The 25,350-nt window shown below is 40.3% G+C and overlaps 1 protein-coding gene across 2 annotated transcripts in view; it reads right to left on the reverse strand.

Moving 5' to 3' along the window:
• KCNH8 (potassium voltage-gated channel subfamily H member 8) overlaps positions 1 to 25,350 on the reverse strand; it is a 388,105-nt gene that overhangs the window by 110,878 nt on the left and 251,877 nt on the right. For both annotated transcript variants that reach the window (XM_073333523.1, XM_073333524.1), the window contains exon 7: positions 22,306 to 22,513. In XM_073333523.1, the coding sequence (XP_073189624.1) occupies positions 22,306 to 22,513 (208 nt within the window). The remainder of the gene's footprint in view (positions 1 to 22,305; positions 22,514 to 25,350) is intronic.

Below are 25,350 nucleotides of genomic sequence, written 5' to 3' on the forward strand. Positions count from 1 at the left end.
ATTAGTCAGCTATGTATATTTAGGACACTCAAGAGATCAGGATTCTAGTCCTGGCTCTTCCACTTACTTTAACAAGTCACTTGATTTCTCTCTGTCCCCGCATCTGTAAGATTGGGATAATTATAATGCCACCTTTCTAGGAATATAGTAGTTAGTTATTGTAAAGTGTTATATAAGTAGTAAGCATATTTACAAAGTTTTATCAATGAAAAATGGTTTATATATGCTTCCAACATAAATAATTGGTTGGTATGGGCACAAGTTTCCTTTTGGTGTTGGAAATTTTTAAAAATTATTTATCCCATTTTGCCCATGTGGAGTTTTGTTTCTGTTTTGTTTCTATAAATGAGAAGAAATTATTAACTTTAAAAAGTTCACTATTTTTATGTTACCTCATATAATTCATACAAGCTTTACATTGCTACTGGCCTAATCATACAAATAATCAAGGAAGTGAGACTATGGACAGATGATTAGCAATAGATAGTTTATTTATAGATTATTGACATGATACAGACACTGGTGTGATGAAACAACTGTCTATATTGCTGACCAATATTGTTTCATTCTGTCTGTATAGATCTGCTGTGTCTTGTTTTATACATAGACTGTAAACTCCTTGGGGCAGGGACTGACTTTTTGTTGTGTCTTTGTACAGTGCCTAGCACAATATGTTGGGGCTCCATGATTGGGACTTCTAGGCACCAACAGAAATAATAATAATAATAAAGATGATGATGATTATGAACTGGATAATGATTTTCCTCTCTGATGTTCAAAAATCATTTCCATTACAAATATTAGTGGTTTGGTCTGTTATTCATAAATTACCACCTAAAGGTACATGGAATTTGACCATCAGCAAAGCCCGTACAACATAACATAAGAACAGCCATACTGGGTCAGACCAAAGGTCCATCTAGCCCAGTATCCTCTCTTCTGACAATGGCCAATGCAAATGGCGCCGGTGGGCAATCCCACAATGTGGGACAGCAGTCTTCTCATGCTGTCAACCTAATCCTATAGATCATATGGTAGAAATCTGTGCTGCAGTGCTGAGAGGGTTCAAACCCTAATGATGGTGGGCAGTCTTCACAGCTGTGCATAATAGATTGTTTTTACCTTTTTATTTTATGTAAATTTGTAGAGATACTTTGTTTTTAAAAAGACTACATGAAATAAAGTTGTTTAGATTGCAGAGTCAAGTACTTGGAAGTTAGCAAATGCCAGATTTATGGTTGACTCCACAACCTTCATTCTGCCAGTTTGTGCATTATGTTACAGTCTTTAGTTTCATGATCACATACTATTTTTCCACAGGACTCCTGCCCCATGCAGTGTTGCACTTCCTAACATTTTAGTGCTGGACTTTGCAACCTAAATAACTATTATAATGTAGTTTTGTGTGTGCCGCTTTAAATAAATAAGACAAGGCTGAAAAACATTGGCCTTTTTTTGAAAATCAGTAGCACGTGACTTTTCACGGTGTGTTATATCTTCATAACCCAAGAGTAAAATGGGTACGGTCATTGTAAAGGAAGACTTTATTTAAACTCAAGGAAAACAAAACAAGAAAAACACACAAACAGAAAAAGAACAAATAAAATTAAAGCGCCCATAAGAAATCACAGTATATGTTTAAAGCTGCAATTCTGAGCATAAAATAACCATTGTATTTTCAGGCTTGACAATGTTCTTTAAAACTTAGAAGGTACAGTATAATGAAAATAAAGGCATGACTGTTTCAAACTGCACAAACTTCTGTAAGACATTTGAGTGCTTTGAGATCTACTGATGAATGGTGATTTATAACAGCAAGATATTGTTGTTGTTGTTGTTGTTATGTTATTATTGTAGCGTAGGAGTTTTCTGCAGTGCCGCACCATTACAACCCTAACTATATCTAATTTGTCACAGAAACAAATGATAATAGCTTTGCAAACAGAAAATCTAATTAACATCCTGATATAACTATTAGCAATCAAAATAGATGTAAGAAAAAAGCTTGAGCATTTTCTGTGGCCTATGGGCAATGAACAGATTTCTGAAAAATACTGCAGAATATCACTTGATTCTACTTTACTACATTAAAGATTTTCCATTTTGTCAGCAGGAACACTTCTTCCTTTACCAAGTATCTGGTACAATAAGAGACGAGAGAGGCAGAGAGAAGGATGAATAAATGGCAAGAAAGCAGATGTATAAGGCACATGTCTATTCTAAAAATTCAGTTAGGAAAAAAATGTGTGAATATGGGCACTGGTCCATACCATATGCAGCAGACTACCTGTAGCGAGGTAGGAAAGGAGAGAGACTGGAAGGTGGTCAGAAACAGGTGCTCCACTGAGGGGCACTCCAACTGGTATCTCAGGAGGCAAGCGAGCAGATGGCCTATGAGACAATACAACCTACTATTGAAGAAGCATATGAAAAGGTTGCAAAATACAGAAAAAAACCCATGCTGTGGTCTTCCCTGACTTGTGCTGGACTTGAAACCTTTTAACATGTAGGGGCCAGACCAAGAGTTATGACAACTAAGGCAATATACTGTTGGCAAATTCCCAATCCCAGCACAACCTTCCATTACACTGCGGTGTTCCTAGAACTGTACAATATTCTCAAAGCTACAGTGCTTGAGGGGTGAAGAGTGTCTGATGTGATTCTTCACTCACTGAGCAGCCTTTTGCACTCTATCTGCAAGTTTTAATAAATCCCCAAGTGTTCAGTATAAACCCCTGCAGTGTAACTATTACAGAAGAGAACAGGAGAAATCACAGGGCTATGTTAGCTCTTGTTCCTTCTCCAACTGTTAAGGAAAAGTTAGCACATGTGACTCCATTTTGGTTTGGGGCCCACCATTGTCTAAAAGCAAGCACATCATGCACCAGGAGGCGTGTTCCTTAGGTACTGCATTCCTGTGAAAATCCTTCTCCTTGTCTCCAGCCTGCCTTGACTCCCAGTATGTGTTTTTTTGTCAGTCCCTAACTCCCTATCTCCTGGCCTTTGATGTGAGGCCTCCCATCCTGATAATAAAAGTTACTGATGCATGGCTTTAGGACCATGCTGTGTAATTAACATACTGGTTTAGCAGGAGGAATGCACCAAGCAGGAATAGGAGGTAGATAAGAAAAGGGTTTGTTTATTGGCTAAGGTTTCCGATGCACGAGGGCAACATGCTTTGCTAAAAAGTATATAACCTTTGTATAATCTGTATTCGGGGTCCCCTCCTGGCTAGCAGGAGGGCACCACGCTCGGGCGTAATAAACTTGGTGTTTTTTGGGAACTCTGCAGTTGTGGACTTTGTTTATGTGCCTCAGGCTAGATTTGAACTGTGCGTGACCTACCAGGTGTAATTCGCAGCAGTTGTGTGCGTGACCTACCAGGTGTAATTCGTAACACAACCAATGGTGCAAAATGTATTTTGCCAGTTAGACAGGCAGAACCACAGGGCATCAACGCATAAATGAGACAATGGTGTTTGGAGGAAGGATTTAAATTTATTAGTAACTGGGGAACCTTTTGGGAAAGGAGAAGCCTATAAAGCAAGGATGGACTCCACCTAAACCATCACAGAACCAGATTGCTGGCATGTAAAATAAAAAAGGTTGTAGAGGACTTTTTAATTTAAGGGTTGGGGTGGTGGTGGTGGTGGGGACATATGGAGGAGCACAAGTTTCAGACAGATACATACTTTAGGGAATGATTTATTAAAAGGGGATACTCGATAGTCTGGTAAAAAGGAGAGGACAGAGGTTGGTAAAGTACAAGTAGGAACTGAAGAGAAACAGTCAAATGAAAAAGAATCCCATTCAATTACATCACATGAAGGCAGACAGCTAAATACTGATAAATTTTATAAGTGCTTGTATACAAATGCAAGAAGTCTAAATACTAAAATGGGTGAACTTGAGTGCCTGTTATTAAATGAGGATATTGATATAATAGGCATCACAGAAACAGATAACCAATGAAACACGATAATACCAGTGTATGAAATATATAGGAATGACAGAGTAGGTCATGCTGGTGGGGGAGTGGCACGACATTCGAAAGAAAGCATAGAGTCAAATATAATAAAAATATAATTTAGAGGCTCCAACTAGATGTATACCTCTAATAATAATAATAATAAAAAAAAACACTAACAGGATAAAAAAATGCCACCATGACTAGACAGAGTAAAAGGCGGTTTGAGGCAAAAAGACATTTTTTAAAAACTGGAAATCAGAGCCTACTGAGGAAAATAGAAAGCAACACACTCTGGCAAGTCAAGTGTAAGAGTCAAGTGTAAAATTACACAGGCCAAAAAAAGAATCTGAAGAGCAACTAGCAATATACACAAAAACTAAACAGGAAAAACCTTTGAAGTACATCAGAAGCAGGAAGCCTGTCAAATGGGCACTGGGGCCAATGGATGATCAAGAGGCTAAAGGAGCATTTAAAAAAGACAAGACCATTGCAGAGAAGCTAAATGAATTCTTTGCATTGATCTTCATTGCAGAGAAAAATTCCCACACCTGAGCCATTCTTTTTAGGTAACAAATTTGAGGAACTGTCCGAGATAGAGGTGTCAATAGAGGACGTTTAGGAACAAATTCATAAATTAAACAGATAAGTTACCAAGACCAGATGGTATTTACTCAAGAGTTTTGAAGGAACTCAAATTTTAAATTGCAGAACTACTAACTGTGGTATGTAACTGATTGCTTAAGTCAGCCTCTATACCAGATGACTTCAGGATAGCTAATGTGATGCTGATTTTTTAAAAAAGGCTCCAGCAGAGGCAATCCTGACAATTGCAGGCCAGTAAGCCTAACATCAGTACCAGGCAAATTGGTTGAAACTATAGTAAAGATCAGAATTATCAGACACATAGAGGAATACAATATATTGGGGAAAAGTCAACACAGCTTTTGTAAAGGGAAATCATCCCTCACAAATCTACTAGAATTCTTTAAGGGAGTCAACAAGCATTTGGGCTCAAATAAATTGGTTAGTCTCTAAAGTGCCACAAGTACTCCTTTTCTTTTTGTGAATACAGACTAACACGGCTGCTACTCTGAAACCAGTCAATATTGTATACTTGGACTTTCAGAGAAAGCCTTGACAAAGTCCCACACCAAAGGGTCTTAAGCAAAGTAAGGAGTCATGGGGTAAGACGGAAGGTCCTCTCGCAGATCAGTAACTGGTTAAAAGACAGGAAATAGGGTAGGAATAAATGGTCAGTTTTCACAGTGAAGACAGGTAAATTGTGAGGGTCCCTCAAATATCTGTGCTGGGACCAGTGCTGTTCAACATATTCATAAGTGATCCGGAAAAATAGCTCAACAATGAGATTTCAAAGTTTGCAGATGATACAAAATTACTTAAGATAGTTAAGTCCAAAGCTGACTGTGAAGAATTACAAAGAGATTTCACAAAACTGAGTGATGGGGCACCAAAATGACAGGTGAAAGCTGATGAAAGATTTTGGAATCATTGAGAATAGCTCTCTGAAAACATCTGCTAAATGTGCAATGGCAGTCAAGTTAACAGAATGTTAGGAACCATTAGGAAAGGGACAGATAAGACAGGAAATGTCATAATGTCACTATATAAATCCATGGTACTCCCACACCTTGAATGCACGCATGCAGTTTTGGTTCCCCCACCACAAAAAAAGATATATTAGAATTGGGAAAAGTACAGAGAAGGACAACAAAAATGATGAGGGGTGCAGAACAGCTTCCATATGAGGAGAGATTAAAAAAAATACTGAGACTGTTCAGCTGGAAAAGAGACGACGGAGGGACGATCTGATAGACATCTCTAAAATCATGAATGGTGTGGAGGAAGTCAATAGGAAAGTGCTATTTATGCCTTCTCATAACACGAGAACCTGGGGTGACAATTAAATTCATGGGCAGCAGGTTTAACACAAATATAAGTCCTTCTTCCCACACAATGTACAGTGACAACCTGTGGAACTCATTGCCAGGGGATGGGCCCAAAGTATAACTGGGTTCAAAAAAGAATTTGATAAGTTCATGGAAGATAGGTCCATCAATGGCTATTAGCAAAGATTGCCAGGGATGTAGCCCCATGCGCTGGGTGGCCCTAAACCTCTGAAGATGGGCCTGGATGACAGGGGATGGATCACTTGATAAACTGCCCTGTTCTGTTCACTCCTTTCTGGCACAAACCACTGTCGGAAGACAGGATAATGGGCTAGATCAGAGGTGGGCAATCTAAGGCCTGCAGGCAACATCCCTCCTGCCTGGTCCCTGAGCTCCCGGCCCAGGAGGCTAAACCCCGGCCCCTCCCCTGCTGTTCCCTCTCCCCTGCAGCCTCAGCTCACTGCGCCACCAGCGCAATGCTCTGGGTGGCGAGCTCTTGCCGGGCAGCACAGCTGCAGAGCGGAGGCCTGACCTGGTGCTCTGTGCTGCATGCTGGCGTGGCTGGCTCCAGCCAGGTGGCACGGCTGCCCGTCCTAGTGCTCTGGGTAGTGCGGCGTAGCGCCGCCAGCCACTGATGCCCCAGGCAGTGCGGCAAAGGGGCAAGGAGCGGGGGGGTTGGATAGAGGGCAGTGGAGTTCGGGCGGTGGTCAGGGGCTTGAGTGTGGATGGGGTTGGGGTGGTCAGAGGGTGGGGAACAGGGGGGTTGAATGGGGGCAGGGGTTCTGGGGGGCAGTCAAGAAGGAGTGGGTGTTGGATGGGGGGTCCAGGGGCGGTCAGGGGACAGGGCGGGTTGGATGGGGCAGGGGCCATCAGGGGACAGGGAACAGGGCAGGTTGGATGGGGCAGGAGTCCCAGGAGGGGCCGTCAGGGGGCGAGAAGCGGGGGGGGGGGGTCGGTTAGGGGACAGGCCACGCCTGGCTGTCTGATGAGGCACAGCCTCCCCTATCCGGCCCTCAGTCCAAAAAGTTTGCCCACCCCTGGGCTAGATGGACCATTGGTCTGACCCTGTATGGGTGTCCTTATGTTCTTAATTCTTCACTCCAGTTTGCACTGAGGCTCTCTATTACCTGTGCAGAAATCGTTCCAAACAAGGTATTTCCACTGATGTCAACAGTGATTGCTTTGTGGCATGAACAGACAAACATGCAAGTCATCTGCAGTTCACATCACGCATGATTTTTAATTGTGATGCATATCACCAAAGACAGAGACTACATCCAGGTACCATGATTTCTTCTGAAAAAATGTTAGCAACTACATAAAAAGTCTGAAAACTTTTCTCTAAGTTCTTTACGGCTCAGCCCCTCTGCATTGGCGGTACTGACCTTTTTACTCTCAACCTAAGCTTCAATGATTCATTGAGCTCTGGAAAATGATCAACAACTTTGAAATTCTACAGACTGTATCTATAGATCACACTATATCTCACTAGAACTCTGCATTATTTTCTTTTACATTTCCCCAAAATAAAATAGCTTTGGTTAACATTATGTATATATGTCCTCCTACCACAGAGCAGAAATCACAGGTTCCCTGAGTCTGCTAAAAATGCATAGGCCTAGCTCAAATAAAATTTAAAAGGAAAAGTATCCAAGATGGTTTCACTTGTCTTCATTTCTTCCAAGTCCTATTTTTACTTATCTTGCATGCTTTTACTCCCTGCTGGACTACTGGAGCGTTAACATTTCAGTATCTGAATTGTCTGCCCAGACGTGAGTAGGGCAGTAAAGTGCATTAAAATTTGCTTAAGAAACTGGTGATGCAGCCTCAACAGTTGCCATCCAACGTATTGTCATATTTAGCATAGATTCAGCCTGTGTCAAAAAGGCCAACATGGTCCAAGTTTTGCCTACCCTATGTAGTTTTAACCCTTGGACAAAAGGCCATTTCCACAACTAGGAAGAAACATTTTTCAGCTGTGAAAACTGCTTTCTATTAGCACAAAACCCTATAATTTTTCAGACTTAACAGGGAACAACAAACAGCAGAATACTTGCTCATTTTACTTTTGGGATAAGCATTTTTATATAGCCCTACATGTGAAGAAAAACATTTCGTGTAATGTATGCAAGCAATAGAGCTGGCCCAAAACTGGAATTTCCATCCCATAGGAAATGCCGACATTTCAACATGTGTTTTCATCTTGAAAACTCAAAACATCTATATCTATATATTTTGCATAATGGAAAGCTCTAAAATTTCTTTGGTTTGGAAATGTAACAATTCAGCTTGGTTTAACACTGAACTCTGTCCATTTGAACCACAGTGGTGCCTCATGGGAGCTGTAATTCAGATGTTTCATGTCCCCTTTCTCCTCTAGGGGCTGGGCTAGCTGGGTGGACTAGATCTCAGAGGATGTAGCTCAGTCATGGAACTCCCATGATTCCTTGCAGTGGTTCAACCAGAGAGGAGACTATGATGCATAATGGGAGATACAGTCCAGCCAGATGACAGGAGAAAAAGAGAATGGGAGCATGAAACACTTTAACTTTAACTCTCATGATGGACCAGGGTAGTTCAAACTTTCATAGCTTAAATACTGAACTCACCCAGAATTAAATGTTTCTACTGGGTTCAACAAAAGGAAATATTTTGATTCAGGTCAACCCCACCCACAATGAAATATTTCATTTCAATTTTCCCAATGGAGATACAAAAAATTTCAGCAAAAATCAAAATTTCTCCACAGAAATTTTTGATTTTCCAGAAATTGAATTATCTGTCAAAAAAATGGATGGAAAATTCCTGTCCATTTTTCATTCTCAGCAACACTTTGAGAACGATGATGGTTTTTAAAAACCTTTTATGAGTAGGATGTGTCAGATACAAGGAAAGTAGAGATTTGGATCCAAACTTTCAAGTGGGCTTCAACATGGCCCGCATTTAAGAACATAGAACTTTGTGCATTCAAAACTCACCTATATACTAGCAGCTGCACACACTGGTGAGTGGATCTGCATATGTAAAATCCATTTGTTTCTATTAAGATTTTTGTGTGTGAATTCTAGCAGTGTGGCACATAAGTGATAGATTCTGTAAAATTAAGTAGAGGATGGATGTTGATGAAAGAATCAGAGGAACTTCCCCTTCCTTGCAGTATTTACTAAAAAGTGTAGTCCAGTCAACTTCAATGGAATTATTCATATGAGCCAGTACTTCTCAACCTGAGTAAGTGTGGCAGAATCAAGCCCTATATTTTTAGGCAGATATTTGGAAGAAATATCAACAGAAATTAATTTTCTCTTTTGTGAGAACTTTTCTTTGCAAAAATGATTTGGTAATCCAGAACTGACATTTGACAACATTTCAAAGCAACTGACTGAGTGGAAAAAAAAAAAAATTATTTACCATGGCACTGATTTCAATGACTGAAGAACTGGGAATGGAGTGTGGATTTTTTCCTGAATTAACAATGTATTTCCAGTCAGTGCATTAGGTGCACAATATCCAATATATTGAAATACTAACTATTTACTATGGGCGAAACACAACAGGGTTGGAGATCCAGTTCAGATGATGATTACCCAAACTTCCTTTGTTTGATAGCTGTGCTGGAAAATTCTCCAGAATAGATGTTCTTATGAAATTTCCAGCACTTCCTGTTCCAATCATCTCGGAAATGTCTCAAAAATAGCCTTTATCATGGTATTATGATACTTTCTTTTTTTCCCCCTAACATTTTTGAAACCCACTAAATAGAATGTAAAAATATTGAAATGGGTGTTGCCAAAGGCTTACAATCCTTAAGAATGATTTGTGATTGGTTAAGTTTTGAGATGATTGTCTTTTATTCTAACCATTTAAGTACCACCAATTATTCACATATCAGCATATGGGGGCTAACCAATTTGCTATAAATTCTGAAGAGGATAATCTGAACTGGTTGGTTAAATCTGTAAGCAACTGGAGTCCCAAAAAATTTCACAAGAATTGGAACTGGCAAATGTTTCTTTCATACATTAATTGGGAAAAGAACTTGCAGTCAGATGAACTCACCCTTTTCTTTTCCTAGACATCAGAAATAGACAAGCAAGGAGATGTATGTACATCCCACACAACGAAGGACCTTCAGTGGATCACCCCAAGTTACTAGAGCCTTGATACATTTTCTTCAATTGAAGAAGCCACTGCTCAAGTGAGATATAATTATATCTTTTATTCCTCTTCTTAAAGCTGCTTCACAAAAATTAGACAAGACTGCAGTTTCAAAGTAACAGGTATTATAGTCACTGGTAAGATAATGGTGAATTTAAAATTAAATACAATAAACGCACTGGAGCAGAGATTTAAATTAAGAATTCAGAGGCAGAGATCATAGACTGAGTTAAAGTTCTGACAATGGCTAATGAATGACATACTGTATATTTAGTCAACAGTGTAGTTCTTCTCCTGTTAGAAGTCATAATCCTACACATGCTAACTCTAAATTGGTGTGTGTGCGCACATGGGGGGGTCAAGTCCGCTCTAATTGTGGCTTGTTTAACCTGAGTATTTAAAGAGCTGACCTCTTCCAAGCTTTTCAAAATATCCCACTTTGAAATGGCTGAAGTACTCCTTCAGTAACTTTGTTTGAGCTTGATTATGCTTCCCCTCTTTTTAGAAATCATTCAGTCCATAATCACACTGGTATGAAGAGACATTTACAGATGTTGCCATAAAACTATAGCTACACCATGATTTAAACTGAGTTGGCCAAATTCTGCACTGACTCGCACCCTGCCCAAGCCCAGTGAGTCCCACAGCCAAGGATTTGGCCCCAAATCTTAATTAGAATACACATTTATGGGTGGAAAGTCTTGGGCATTCAAAGTTGCTCTTGTTGGCATAAGGGAGAACCCATTTAGTTCTATAAATGTAATCAAGAATATTTTGAGAAATATTTAAGAGAAAAAAATATAAAAAACCTGAAGCTGCAAAACTAGAACAATGACTGATCCACACGTGTGATATTTCATCAACTTCAGACTTAGTTTGGTGTGTGTTTTGCTTCTATGACCAAACAAATGAAGGGCAAGATTGTCAGTTACACTTATGTGGTCAGACAGGACAGCAGGGGTGTTAAACTCCTCACAATGCCCTGTGTGGCCTGCCTGGATTGTGACAGGGCACAGGGTTAGGGAGAGCAAGCTCCCCATAGCTTCTATTCCCACTCAGAGTAAAATGATCATGATAAGGCAGGGAATGAGTGACGCCTTGGCTTTGCCTCTCCATCATGCCTGACAGTGTGATGGAGGCAGTAAGTTACAATCTTTTCAGGGCAACAGTAATTTACTTCCTCATGGGAGCAAGGGTGGAGAACCAGGGTAGGACTGAGAGTCAATCACAATTTCTTCCTAGGCCTTCTCCTAGGGGGATGTAGCTACGCATTGCCTCATACTCAGGGGTAAGAGTTGGTCATAATCTAGCCTGAAGCATTATCCTATATATATATATATATATACACACACACACACTTCATAAATTGGATACTTACTAAAACTAAATTAAAACTAAATTTTTGTATAGGCCCCAATCCTGCAATTAGACTGACGGCAGATCCCATGTCTATGGGAGTTGGGTGAAAGGGTCTGTCCATACAAGATCAGGGTCTAACAAGTGTAGTTTTGTCAACTATCTTGGTTTTATCACAAGTCTTGTAACAGTTTGTATTTTTCTTAAAACCCCATTACCTGGAGTCCTAAGATTCCATGAGAGCTTCAGTATTTTGTTTCTTTCTTTTTAAAAAAGTTAGTTTCTAGCCCTAATAGTTGTTAAGAAAAGCTTGAAAACAGGAATTTTAAAGGATTAAACCCCCCACCCCACTCCCACAGAACTGTATTTTAAAAATCTCCTGATGGGGGACTGGCTCATGCTTTTCAAAAGCTTGGAGTCACCAATACTGCTAATGTCACTTCCGGAAAATAATTTTAATAAGTAACCAACAGCAGGATGAGGGCCTAAGTCTGTACCGAAACACAGCTGGAATAATCAGCATGAATAATAATTAATAGTTATTCATTAGGGCACTACCTAAGGATAAGCATGGGAGCCAACAAAACCTGAGATCTAATCTGAGCTCTGGTACATGCTCCCCTCTGTGGTCTCTGGCAAGCCATTTAACTTCTCTGCTTCAGTTTTGTTACATACATTGGGAAGTATGTTATTTACTTCATTATACAATGTTGTGAGGATTAATTAAAATTTGTACAGCACAGTGAAGGTTTAAGAAATGTTAAGTATTAATTGTTATCCCAGCTTCCTCATTACTTTGGTCATGTACAGAGAGTAACAGCACTGCTGTTTTTCTAACTTGGCTTTTATCTTACCACTGAGCCTGCTGTGTCATATCTCAGATTACTAGGAGATGTTAATTAATATGCTAAAACTCATCATAAAAGTGAAAAACTAGCAGCTTTGAATATCTCCGGTTTTGCAAACACCTAAAAAATAGCCTTTCCTCTGAAAAAGTGTAAGTTGAGTTTAACCTAGATAGGTGTGCAAGTGACTCACAAGGATATATTCAAAACATATCCCCAGAGCTTCTGACAAGATTGCTGGTGACTGCAAAAGAACTAATGAAAAGAATGATGAATGCTTTAAGTTTCTTTGCATCAGCCTGGAAAAACCTTCCTAGCATTAAAAACTATCTAAGCCACTAAACTCTGGATATGATATTTGATAATTATCATGATGAAGATTCCAGCTTCACAGCTGACTTCAGATATACTGACAGAATTTAGACAAACTGTGCAAAGAGTAAGTTCAGCGTGGACAGTTTTATACTGCAACCTTGTAACATAAGTGCAAGTAGAATGGTCCAAAAGCTTGCAGAGCTTTATTGTTACTGAGTCAAACATAATGGTCACAAAAGTAATAAAAACTACTTACCAAGTATAAATCAGAAAAGAGAATAAAGATAATTTTTTGAAAGAAACATGTGAATAATTAAATAAGTTTAAATGAAAAAGGTTTTTTGAATCCTTTCCAAAGGAGGCAAATTTGACATTTTTTCCATTTAAATATAGGTGTTCTAAGTTGGTGCTGATAATAAGTCCTCCATAACTACAGTATTGTAAGTGTTACTATAGGTGACCTAATAAAAAGTTGTTGCTGAAGTTATGGCTGACAGGAGGGAGAACTGCTCAAGACTGTTACATAAAATTATACTTGACAGCTTTGACTATCTAAGAGAAGCAGCATCCCAACTCTTGGCTGCCTACTAATCTGCTCACTACATATTCACGGTAGTCCAGTTTCAACAGATCATACAGTTCTCATAGGGTGAATGCATTTAGCAACAAGAAACATTTTCAGTACTGTCTGTTTCTTGTACAGCCAGATCTAAGAGACACTTCTCATAGCTGGTAAGAACATGAAGGGGGCTAACTCAGCATGGACTAATTCAAAACAGGCAATAAAGACTCTGTGCCTTATTCTGATCTCAGTTAAACCTGTGGAAATGAGAAGCAATGCCAGTGAAGTCAGTGGAATTACACTGGTGTAAGTGAGATCAGAATCAGAGCCTCTATTCTGTGCCAGCTAACTGAAAATCTTATTTTTGCAGAAAATCATGCCATGTCTCACGGAGATGGCTGCCTCACCAAAGGGATTGAATTATGGGAACAATACAAAAGGAAAAAGTAAGGAATTTAAAAAGTCAGAATGAAAAGAGGAAAAAGGAACATAACACTATCTCAAGTGCTAACTGGACTGTAAATGATCAGCCCAGTAGCTATGCTTTATCAGGCAATAAAGTCAAACTGCACAATGACTAAACAACAACTGCTTTCTTGGCTGGTGAAGGCTGCAAGACATGCTCAGGTGAGGGTCTCAAGTCCTAGACAAGGCGGCTCAGGTTGCATCACCTTCTCATATCCCATATTGAGTGGGATCCCGCAGGGATCTGTCCTGGTCCAATTCTATTCAGTATCTACGTAAACCATTTGGATAATGGCGCAGAGAGTGCACTTATAAATTCTGCGGATGACATCAAGCTGGGAGGGATAGCAAGGGCTTTGGAGGACAGGATTAGAATTCAAAATGATTGTGACAAACTGGCGAAATGGTCTGAAATAAATAGGATGAAATTCCATAAGGACAATTACAACTACACTCAGGAAGGAATAATCAATTGCACAAATACAAAATGGGAAATGACTGTCTAGGAAGAAGTACTGCAGAAAATGGTCTAGGGGTTACAGTAGATCATAAACCAAGTGTGTCAACAATATAATGCTGTTGCAAAAAAATGAACATCATTCTGGGATGTATTAGCAGGAGCGTTGTAAGCAAGACACTAAAAGTAATTCTTCACTTTACTCAGCACTGATAAGGCCTCAACTGGAGTACTGGGCACCACACTTGGGGAAGATGTTGAGAAAGTCAAGAGAAGAGCAACATAATGATTAAAGGTCTAGAAAACTTGACTGACATAGAAAGATTGAAAAAAATTGAGTTTGTTTAGTCCAGAGAAGAGAAGATGGAAGGGGGACACAATAACAGTCTTCAAGTACGTAAAAGGTTGTTATAAAGAGGAAGGTGATAAATCGTTCTCCTTAACCACTGAGGACAGGACAAGCAGTAACGGGCTGAAATTGCAGCAAGGAAAATTTAACTTAGACATTAGGAAAAAACTTCCTGTTCTTAACCACCATTACAGTTAGGAACAAGTTACCTAGAGAGTTTGTGGAATCTCCACCACTGGAGATTTTTAAGAACACATCAGACAAAACACCTGTCAGGGATGGTCTAGATCAAGAGTGCCCAACCTATGATCCATGAGCCATACATGGCCCATCAGAGCATTTCGTAAGGTCCACAGCCTGCTTCAACACAATATAACAACAGCTGATTCATTAGCATTTTGTCATGTTTACATCATTGTGTGTAAATAGACAAGCCTGCACATAGAAATAACCTATCTAAATACATCTGAAACAAGCTGAACTTAAATATGAATCAATACAGGTGACAATTACTCACACTGACGACAACAGAGGTCAGTCTACTCCTATAACTGCTTCCCCGTCTGCAGACAGGAACCACAGCTTACCCCCGAATGAAAAATCACCTCCTTTTCTTCTCATAACTGAATGGCAACATTCTTGAATTTATTATTTTAAATTCTTAACAGTGGGACAAAGAACTGAGGAAGAACTTCACGATTTGGCTCAATAAGAACACAGCACACACACTTTTCTGCTTTGTGTATTTTCATTAGAAGCACTTTATCATTCCCCTCTCCCTAATCCACATGCAAACTAAGTACCTGGTTTGTTTAAATTAGCCAAAGAAACAGATACATGGGCCCCATGCATGTCCCCAAGTCAATGGTATGGGATCAGGGTTATGATGTATATCTGTTAGCACAACTAAGTCCTAAGTAATAGTTACAATATTACAGCCTAAAAATTTTAGAGCATCAGCAAAACCTCAGACTTTATTCTGTGTTGAAAGCTTTCTGAGGAAACACTAAACATGGTAAGGAAGTTGATAAAAGAAATAGGATCTGAAACAAGTCTATCTATAAAAACAAAGAATCACTAATTTTTGTCCCTCCTCCAGCCAAAGACATCTTTTTCTTTCAGCTGCTAGATGCACTGTCGTGGCAATACCGTTAATCCAGAAGAGCTTTTCAGCTATAAGGCACTTACTACCACAACTAACAGGAGAAGAAAAAATCTGCTTCTAAGGAGGAGACATGTTCTTTTGTAACCAAACAGCAGAATAAAGATACATATACATCTTTCTCAAAATACTGGCTTAGGGCCTGATCTAAAGCCCACTAGAGTCCATAGAGAGACTTTCATTGCCTTCAGTGGGCTTTGGATCACAGCCATCTTTAAAAACTGAGTGTCTAGTTGTGGTTTTAACTATATTGAATAAAAAGGTAATGGTAAAATGCAATTGGCAGATTAGGTACAAAAACTAAGGCCAGGTTCTGCCACCCTTACCTGCATTAAGCGGTACCTTACTTAGCAAGTAGTCCTTCTGAAATCAGTGGAACTCTTAATGGAGTACGGTATTAGTTAATGTGAGCAAGTGTCAGAATTGGGCTCTAAATAAATGTGGACTCTCATCCTTTATAAAACAGGAGGAGAAGCTCCTCATTATTAAGGACCTGCTCTTGTGACTTGTACTTATGCTCAGTTGTATCCTACTTAGAGAGTGGTCTCATTGATTGTATTTAAATCCTAATATGTTTTGAGGTAAAATATGATGCAGATGTATAAATGAACAGGACAAACTCTATTTCACTAGTTTCAGAGTAACAGCCGTGTTAGTCTGTATTCGCAAAAAGAAAAGGAGTACTTGTGGCACCTTAGAGACTAACCAATTTATTTGAGCATGAGCTTAAGTGAGCTGTAGCTCACGAAAGCTCATGCTCAAATAAATTGGTTAGTCTCTAAGGTGCCACAAGTACTCCTTCTCTTATTTCACTAGTGACTCCTATTTACCTTGGACCCAACTCTACTATGCTTATAATAATTACCCGACTATTCACAGGGTAACTCAATGACAAAGAAGAGGCTACACAAACATGAACAGAAATTCATACAATATTACTGGTTTGTGACATTCTATGGTTCCAGTCCTTGGGTTCAGCTCAGATGTACTCTCAGGAAGAAGGTGTGTCTATGACATCTTTATCCTCTCCCAATCCTTGGGGCTTCCAGGGGCAAGTGTTGCCCCAGGTGTAAAGTAAAGCAGCCTCAAGATTGTTCCAGGTTATGGTTCCAAGTGGCATCTGGAGATCGCCAGTGTGCTGCAGCACACCAGCCAAACTCTCTCCACCTCCTCCACATACGTCCCTTATCTGGGGAGATGGGTTGGCATAAGGCTGGATGCGCTGCTTCTACCACACTTGAGGATTCCCTTGCATTATGGGTAATTTTAGCCAGCTTGAATCAGCTTTATACTGTCTGTAGTGAGGTGGAGTGCCTCCCACTGAGGCACAGGGGGAAGGACCACTTTCTGAACCCAGGTGGGCAGAGCCAGGCCATGCTTGGAAGTATAAAGGGCAAGTCCTGGAGCCCAGTTGGGCTGCAGCTGCCAGAGGAAACAGACACCTTCTGCCCACTCCCGAGCCTGGAGACCGAAAGGGAGCTACGCTAAGCTGAGGACTTGCCAAAGTGGCTGGGGTCACCAGTAGACTGAGACATTGAGGAGTTGCTGGAACGGCCACTGGCTACCAATCCTGAGGAGTCGGAGGACACTCAATGGATCCAGTGCAACCTGAGAGGAGGGTAGGAAGTGGCCCAGGGGTAGCTGACCTCAGTCTGGCTGCATCGCTACCTAAACTGCAGTTAGCACATTGCAGCTGGATTCCCCACTGACCCCTAACTCCACCACTGTTAGGGCTCTGGCCTGGGGCTCGGTGGAGTCAGGTAGGCCCAGGTCCATCTACCCCCTGCCATCCCACCCCTGGGGTGGCAGCCTCCCATCTCTAAGCCAAAAGGCCCACGTTTGTTGGCCATCTTCTGGAGCTAGAACGCCTGACCCTTTGCTGCTCTATCCTGATTACAGGCCAGAGCCAGACTGTTTGTTGCCTCGCCCTGCCTGAGGGCCTGGGCTCAGAGACACTTTTGCTGCGCTGCCCTGACTACAGGCCAGAGCCATAGATTGTTCAGTGCTCTGCTAATTCCCTGACTGTGGGTGATGTTCATTTATGTAGTGAGGCAGGGCAGCCTCCCACTGAACCAGATGGGGAGGACCACCGCTAACGCACTACATTGCCACAGTAGCACTAATCAGATTTCACAGGGAGCTCAAAATCTAGCATTATGTCTTACCAGCAAATAACTTGCATGTGAAAAAAACCAATGTGGTTACACAAATCTGGCTGAGGGCAGAATATAGCCCACTGTTCTAATATATGGAGAGTGCATATGCTCAGGTAGAAATTTGATGTACATTTTATGGAAGGTGACTTAGTCCTTGTTTGAGACTTTCTGAGCCCGTTGTTTTCCAACTATTCTAATACTTTCAATATTTTAAATTGTTTTCCTTTTGAAAACCCCTGTACTAAATTATTACATATAACATATGGAGAGAAGGTTGGCAATGCTGCTGGTGACAGATGTGAAGCTGATATGTAATAATGTTATAAACGCTGTGTGTGACCTGGTCTGCAAGGGGAAGTTATTGTCTAGAAGGGATAATGGAATGTTTATTATTACATGTAAGCTGCTGAACGGTCTCTATGCCCAGAGTCTGGATCAGGCCTTTTTCCCTCGGGGCTTCATTTACTGGTGGTGCTACAATCTTCAGCAAAATCCCCAAAATAAACAGTTCAACATTAATCCAACAGCTGCACAATTCTCCTGATCCAGGGCTTCTTCGCCAGAGCTTACATGCCCCTGGCAGCTCTTCCTCAGTCCCTGAAGAGGCTGTCTGCCTGCAAATCTCTCCCCCCGCCCCCTCTGCCCCACTCCCTGAGCCAAACTGCTTCCTTGTAGCAAGCCTTCTCAGTTCAACTCTTTCAACCTTTACAGGTATCACCTGACCTCTTCCCTGCTGGGTCTGATTATCCTCTCTACCAGGCCCAAACACTGGTCCTTAATGGCACTCTGCCTCAGAACAGTGCTGGCTAGCCCCAGGCTCACTAGCTCTAAAAAGGGCAGCCTGTAATACTTGAATTCAATGGGATTGGTACAGAAAGACAACAAAATAGCTTCCCAGATAAGAACATGGAAGCACACACTTAAAATACAGTGGCATCCTTCCAGGCTGTAGGGGGAAGTGACACAGCTCTTTTGTCAGGCTGGGAGTCTAGAGATCAAATGGGTTATAAAGAGTTAAAAAGTTGTCTTGATCCCTGCAAAGGGTGGTGAGTCACCAGGAGCTGTCCTGGGAGCATCAGTGAGCTTTGACAAGGAGACAAGCTGACAGAAAGAGGCTCTGTGGAACAGTGTATAGGAAGCTATTTCTTCCTCTGTCCCCACGTGGAAGATGGTTAAACACCTGCTAAGCCAGACACATGTGTAGCGTGTTACATTGTTTTTATGATATGTTTTCTAGAAATGCTTCTGTTCTAAATAAATGCTATTTTACTTTAAGGAGGCTGTTTGGTCTCTAATTACCACGGTCATTGCCCCCAGAGAGCACAGAACTGCAGGGCCTGAGCCTAAAGCTATGCCTACACTTATGGCAGCATGTAGACGACAGGCGCTACACATGTAGGTGCGTGCCACAGGTTGCATCCACACTTGTTACTGTGGTGTGTTGCTACACACTCCAGTGAAAGGCTCCAGTAGCTCTTCACTGGAGGACACAGCAGGACACTACACTGCAACAGCGTAGACATGGGAGGGACTGCTTGGGTGTGTAGAGAGCCGTACGGAGTATATACCCTGGGGGTACAGGAGTATAGGGCACTCTACTCACCTACATTGTGCCTCACAGTCTATTTATCACAGCGCGAGTTGGCTGTGCAGCGTGCGCACATGCCGCCCTAAGTGTAGATATACCTTTCGTCAGGCCTGCTGAGGCAATCATGGTTAGTACCTGGGCACTGCCACCTGGGGCCCAGTCAGAGTCTGAGAATCACATAATTGATATGATGTGATGGCCCATGGCCTGAGACTGTAGGGGGTGTGTGCACTCAATGGGAATCAGAGGGCCAGTTTGCCTGGTAACTGAGACAGTGCTAAGTGTGTTTGAATAAACTAACTTTCAGAGCCTAAACCCACTGACAATGTCCTTTGAAGGCTGTTTAATATGCCTGTTGAGCACAACTTTTTTCCTTATTTTGTTTCTGCTCGTGAACGTGTGACCAATTCAAACACTGGGCTTTCTTTGTATCTCCCCCTCTTCTGCTACAGCTTTGTGAGGTTTCTGCACTGCACTTTGTGAGGAGCTCATCAGCCAGCCCCAGGAGCTATTTTGTACAAACAAATTCATGACAAAGAGGAAGAAAACATGAACAATAGACATGCATGACAGAGAATCAGACAGGATTTTGGTAGCCTCACGGTAAGCTGGAGAGATGCGTTGACTAGGTGTTCCTCTCCCTGACTTTCTCCCTCCGACTTCCTCGGTTAGTTCCAGGTCAGGCACTTTTAACCTTCCCACTAGTTTTCCCATCAGTCATTCCTCTTGCAGCAACTTTTAAAGAAGGGTGTGTGTTGGGGGGGAGGGGATTCAAGGAGGCAAGAAAAGGACCTGATGTTTTAGCTAGAGCCAACTTCTCTGTACACTTAGTCCCTGCTGTTTGTATACTTCCCTCACCAAACATTTTCCTGAGCAGGCATCTGAAAGGGAATGAGTCCTATATTCCTCTATCAGGTATGATTACAGTGTTGAGTAGGCAACAGGCCTTTCTTAAAAACAACAAAAACACACCTAAAATACTCGCATGTTTCTATTCAGCCCTTTTGTATTTTACAGAACAAAGAAAATCAACAGAGTTTACAAGACCCAACAAATTTTACCATTGTCCTTGACCTCTTTCTATTCACCTAGACAAGAACAAAAGGTTTTATGTAAGGTCAAAGGAAAAGACAACTAGGAAGAAAAAAAAAAGAAAGTGAAGAAAAGGGGTGACTCATGGTTGGCCAGCAAAGAAAAAGACAGAAGAAATTCTTCTTTGTTCTTCATTCAGAGTGAAGTTAGAATGACTCTGAAAGCTGCAGGGTGATAGTTACTGCTTTTAAAGAAAAAGTGATGTAGTTGCAGTAATACCCAATCACTACCAAACCCCTTCCTGTTCACATATAACAGTCAATTCATCTCCCAGTTTATAGATGCAAACCCTTATAACTAAATATAATTGGGGGGAGGGAGGGAGGGAGGAGTTCCCATCCAATACAACTTTGAAAGCTCCAGAAGTCTTAAACATCACTCAGAAGAAACACAAGATAACTAGCTGAAGAAACGTTTCAGAGTAGCAGCCGTGTTAGTCTGTATTCGCAAAAAGAAAAGGAGTACTTGTGGCACCTTAGAGACTAACAAATTTATTTGAGCATAAGCTTTCGTGAGCAGCTCACTTCATCAGATGCATCTCTAAGGTGCCACAAGTACTCCTTTTCTTTTAGTTGAAGAAACTGGCCCTTAGGTTTAACCTGAAAAGTACAGACCTTCCCCATTAACATGTTTTCCCCCTTCCACAACCTTCCCAAACAAACAAGGCCGTTCACTGGAGGATTTTAGAAAAGAAGCCAGTTCAGGTTCTACCCATTACATTGTGAAGCAATTGTGTCTCCTGACTTTCCATGATTTGCAAACCTCATGAGCTATTGTTTTGGTTTGCGAGATTCACTAAAGTAGTTTGCCACCACATCTATAATTGAAAATCTTTGCTCACCTCCTCATTCTCCAATTTTTTTGACAAAAAATCTGACTAAAGGAAAGCCTGTATATGGTATTTATCTTTTCATCAGAATTTTTCTATTGACTCTTCCTCTCTGCTAATTTTTCAAAATCTTTGTTTTTCACTCCTCTTACTCTGTGCTCCAGTTTAATCCTTTTTGAAAAATTGGATCTCTTCTCAATTCCAAGTGAAACAGGAACTCAAAAACAATGAAATATGCACCAAACTTGCAAATGCTTGACCTCAAGTGGGTTCAAATTTAGGCAGAAAGCATTTCCCCAATCCTAGTGATGAAATGATCAGTTCTTCACACACTCTCCTGTACCTTCTTGTGTGCTAGTAGAGTTCACATTTTCAGCTCAGGAAAGATAACAGCTTTAAATGACAGAAACTGGGCCAAATCATCCCTGGTGACTCACTGATTTCAATCTGGTTATTATAGGGATGAAGATGGACCAGTACCTATAAAATGTTATTGTCCGTAAACTGTTGATCTTTTACTGAATGTTTTAAATACCATCAGCAGACATATATGATTTGGGCAACAAACCCTTGCCACTGGTTTAATGCACTTCGAGAAAAATAATAAATGCTTAAATCAACATTACTAGAAAAACTAAACAAAATTGATTATTTAAAACATCATACATGGAAAACATATTAAAGTATAGACTATGTTTTAAAAAGAAAAGGAGACAGTTAAAGGAATGACAGTCTTTTCTTGTGTTGAAGGTAGGTAGATAGAAATTTACAATTAGGTAAACTCAAAAGAACTTAGCCTCTTAGAATCAAATATGCAAAACCTTGTTTAATATATAAATCATGTTCACCTTGTAGGTACACAAATGTGGGGTTGAGGAATGGACATTTGGGTCAAATTTCAGTGGGATTACCCATCCCTTAATCATCAGGCAGTTCATTTTAAATATTTACATGTATTAAATATGCCCTGGTTAATAAAATATACTGTGTAGTTTTAGCTTTTATATCCCACAGAGCAATATGGTACAGTATTATAAACTTTAACAACAAGAAAGGAAACACTGGGTGATTTATGTATGGTAAAAAACAGACTCTTACCTACATCCCAAGTAACGGGATTATTCTCTTCCATCTCCTTTTTTCCAATGACATACCAAATGCATGCCATCCAGTGAGCAAGCAATGCAAACATAGACATAAGAAGTGTGAGGACAATTGTGCTGTGCTGGGAATAACGATCCAGCTTCTGAAGAAGACGTAAAAGACGCAGCAATCGGACAGTCTTTAGGAGGTGGACAAGGGACACCTACGGAAATAGAATTTTCAGCACTGTTGAAATATACTAAACAAAGTCCTGGTTTAGTGGAAGAAAGAAAAAGTCCTCTCCCCTCTCAAGTTCTATAAAATTTCCTTGCCAGACGCACACACAACTTAGTTACTCAGTGCCTGCATTAAGCTAAGATTTAGACTCACAAGTTCAAACAGAGGCAAAGCCAGTACATTTTTAAAAAACTGAGTATGTATATATATATTTGACTGCAGCCAAACTGATTTCAAAACACAGACAGTTTTGATCTTTGGCCTTGCTTTGTGTGCAGCCCGAGGCCTCGGGTTTCACTTAAGTATTGCATTTAGGCACACCCCTCAACCAAAAAACAAAATGAGCCAAACTGACCAAATTTCACGTGGCTCCAACATGAAGAAACAAACTGCCCCATTTTTGTAATAGTTTTTGATTACTGCTAACAAAGGGCCAAACAGTATGATTAAATAAACCACACTGGGCCAAAGTCAATAGCGTTACATGTGGGATAAAAATGATTCAGTAACTAAAGCCTGGGAAAAAAGGGGGTGAGCGGTTTCTCCCAAGGTGGATATTAGATAAAAAACATGGCATGTAGTTTGTGCATTGGAAGCAAGAGCACGCTACAGATATTTTGCAGGACAGAGACCAGATAGAACATTACAGGTTCTGATATGTCATTCAAGCACACTATTTTGTAGGGGGAGAGAGCAGTGAAGGGAGGAGTTATTGCTCCATTGCAAAGGAGAGCTCCATAAGGGATTATGCCTCAGAGAAGGTCCTTGTAGTATTTCCACATGATACAGCTTCTTGCTACAGAGAATGCAATGTGCATTAATCTGATTTTGTATTTTTCAATGGATGCAGAAACCAAACAGCTTCCAGAAATTGTGAAAATTTGACTCAAACTTTTAAATCTCCTGCCAAACCCAGAGGCTATTCCAGGTCTCCTGCTTACATTTTACTGTCATTTGTCATCACTATTTACATTCATTTCATATAGTCATAGGAATCTATACATTTTTAAAGACTCATTCTCTGTCTGTCTTGTGTTGGCTGAAAAACACAAATCAAACTGCATATTTCCCTCTAGTACTTCCAGAACATGTGGATATTACAGCAATGGGTGCTATAAAAAACATGAGCAAATCTTTTCATTTTTGACCATTGTTTTCTTATATTAATCCCAGTATGAATTGAAGGCTTTTTGCTTCCATTATCAAAAGTTAACATTCTAAAAGTTTAAATAAAATGGCTCTGTTCACTCAAAACTAGGCCTAGTTTGGCTGATAAAGTTCACAACCTGAGCTGAGTTCGGAATGACGAATGAAACCCCAAACCAGCCATGGGTTTTATTCTGTTCCCAGTTACACCTGTGCAAATCCATTGACATCAATGAAGCTATTTAAATTTACCTGGTGTTACTGACAACAGAATATGGCCCAATAGACTGATGTGACACCACTATAAAACATTAACAACTAATCCTTGATATCGATTTATACTGCAGGCCTCATTATCCCCTGAACTTTTCACCAGTGCCTTCATTGCCCATTATTTTAATTATTTCTCAAGAACCTTTGTGCTTTCTCCCATGCTGCCCCCAATACAATTGAGGAAAAAATCCACAAAACCGCTACAGTATTCTCCTTTAAAATCCTTCCTTAAGGACACGGCACTGCAATCAATAATAACTGACAACGGCTAGGCAGTCTGTCTGCATGCGGAGAGTGCTGTTTATTATACCAAACAAACCTTTCACTGTCCCCATGTCCTCCTCCCTTCCTTGCATTTGCTTGTTTTAGCCATCTCTTGTCATGTGCTAAGGAGTCAGGGGGATTACTCATATTTGTAAAGTTAACCATGTGAGTAAGTCTGTAGGACTGTGGCTGACAGCTGTAAAAATCTTTGGGGCAATCTTTTTTGTTATATGTATGTACAGTGCCTAGCACAATAGAATCCTCACCTCTAATTTGGGCCTGTAGGCACTACCATAATACAAGCAAATAATGACATATAAATGCTTAAATTCAGATATAGCTGAGATATAAATGCTTAAATTCAGATATAGCCATAACTACCGCATGGCAAAAGTACTGTTAAGATTAAAAAAAATCCCCAGGCATAAGTCATGTTGCTAAAAAAAAATGCTGATTTCCATGTTCATTCATAGGTAAATTGTGACTATATTCTGAACTTTGACCAATTTGTTTTGGTAAAAAAGGGAGAACACTACTGGATATTAAACAATAGTTGAAACAATGCAACATTTCTTTTTATGAGGTCTAGAAAAATATTTCATTTTTCTACTTGGGCTAAAAAGCCCCACATCTTGAAATTATGTGAAAATAAATTTGCACATTAGCATAATAAATCTTAGATAATTACACTGAATTTTCTCATTAGTTATTCCCAGTTTTTTCTTCTATTGTGTTCAATCTGTCATTGAAAGATCTCAGATGAAAGCAGGCAGCTTTATTTTCTCTATAATAAATTTAGAAAGACAAAGTGAAGAATCAGCACTCATACTTGTGCCAGTGTAGATTTGCTTTGTCCATAAATACAACGCTAGCTGAATTTCTACATTCAGTTAATCAATTTAGACTAGCTGGGTTAACCTTTCCTGTGGAAATGACATAAAGATGAGAGTTTAGCAAAAGGCAATATAAGCTGAAATAATAGCAGCCTTCAGTGCCTTGAACTACTGAGGCGGTTAGGAATCAGAAATGAAATTGCTAAATTTCATACGAAGTTGGAAAGGATTCTCTTGACTCTTTGGGCTTGATTCTCTGTTGCCTTAGAGACAGAATTTAAGGCCAGAAGGGACACCAGATCATCTA

The sequence above is a fragment of the Lepidochelys kempii genome, chromosome 2, assembly GCF_965140265.1.
Source record: "Lepidochelys kempii isolate rLepKem1 chromosome 2, rLepKem1.hap2, whole genome shotgun sequence".
Classification (NCBI taxonomy): domain Eukaryota; kingdom Metazoa; phylum Chordata; order Testudines; family Cheloniidae; genus Lepidochelys; species Lepidochelys kempii.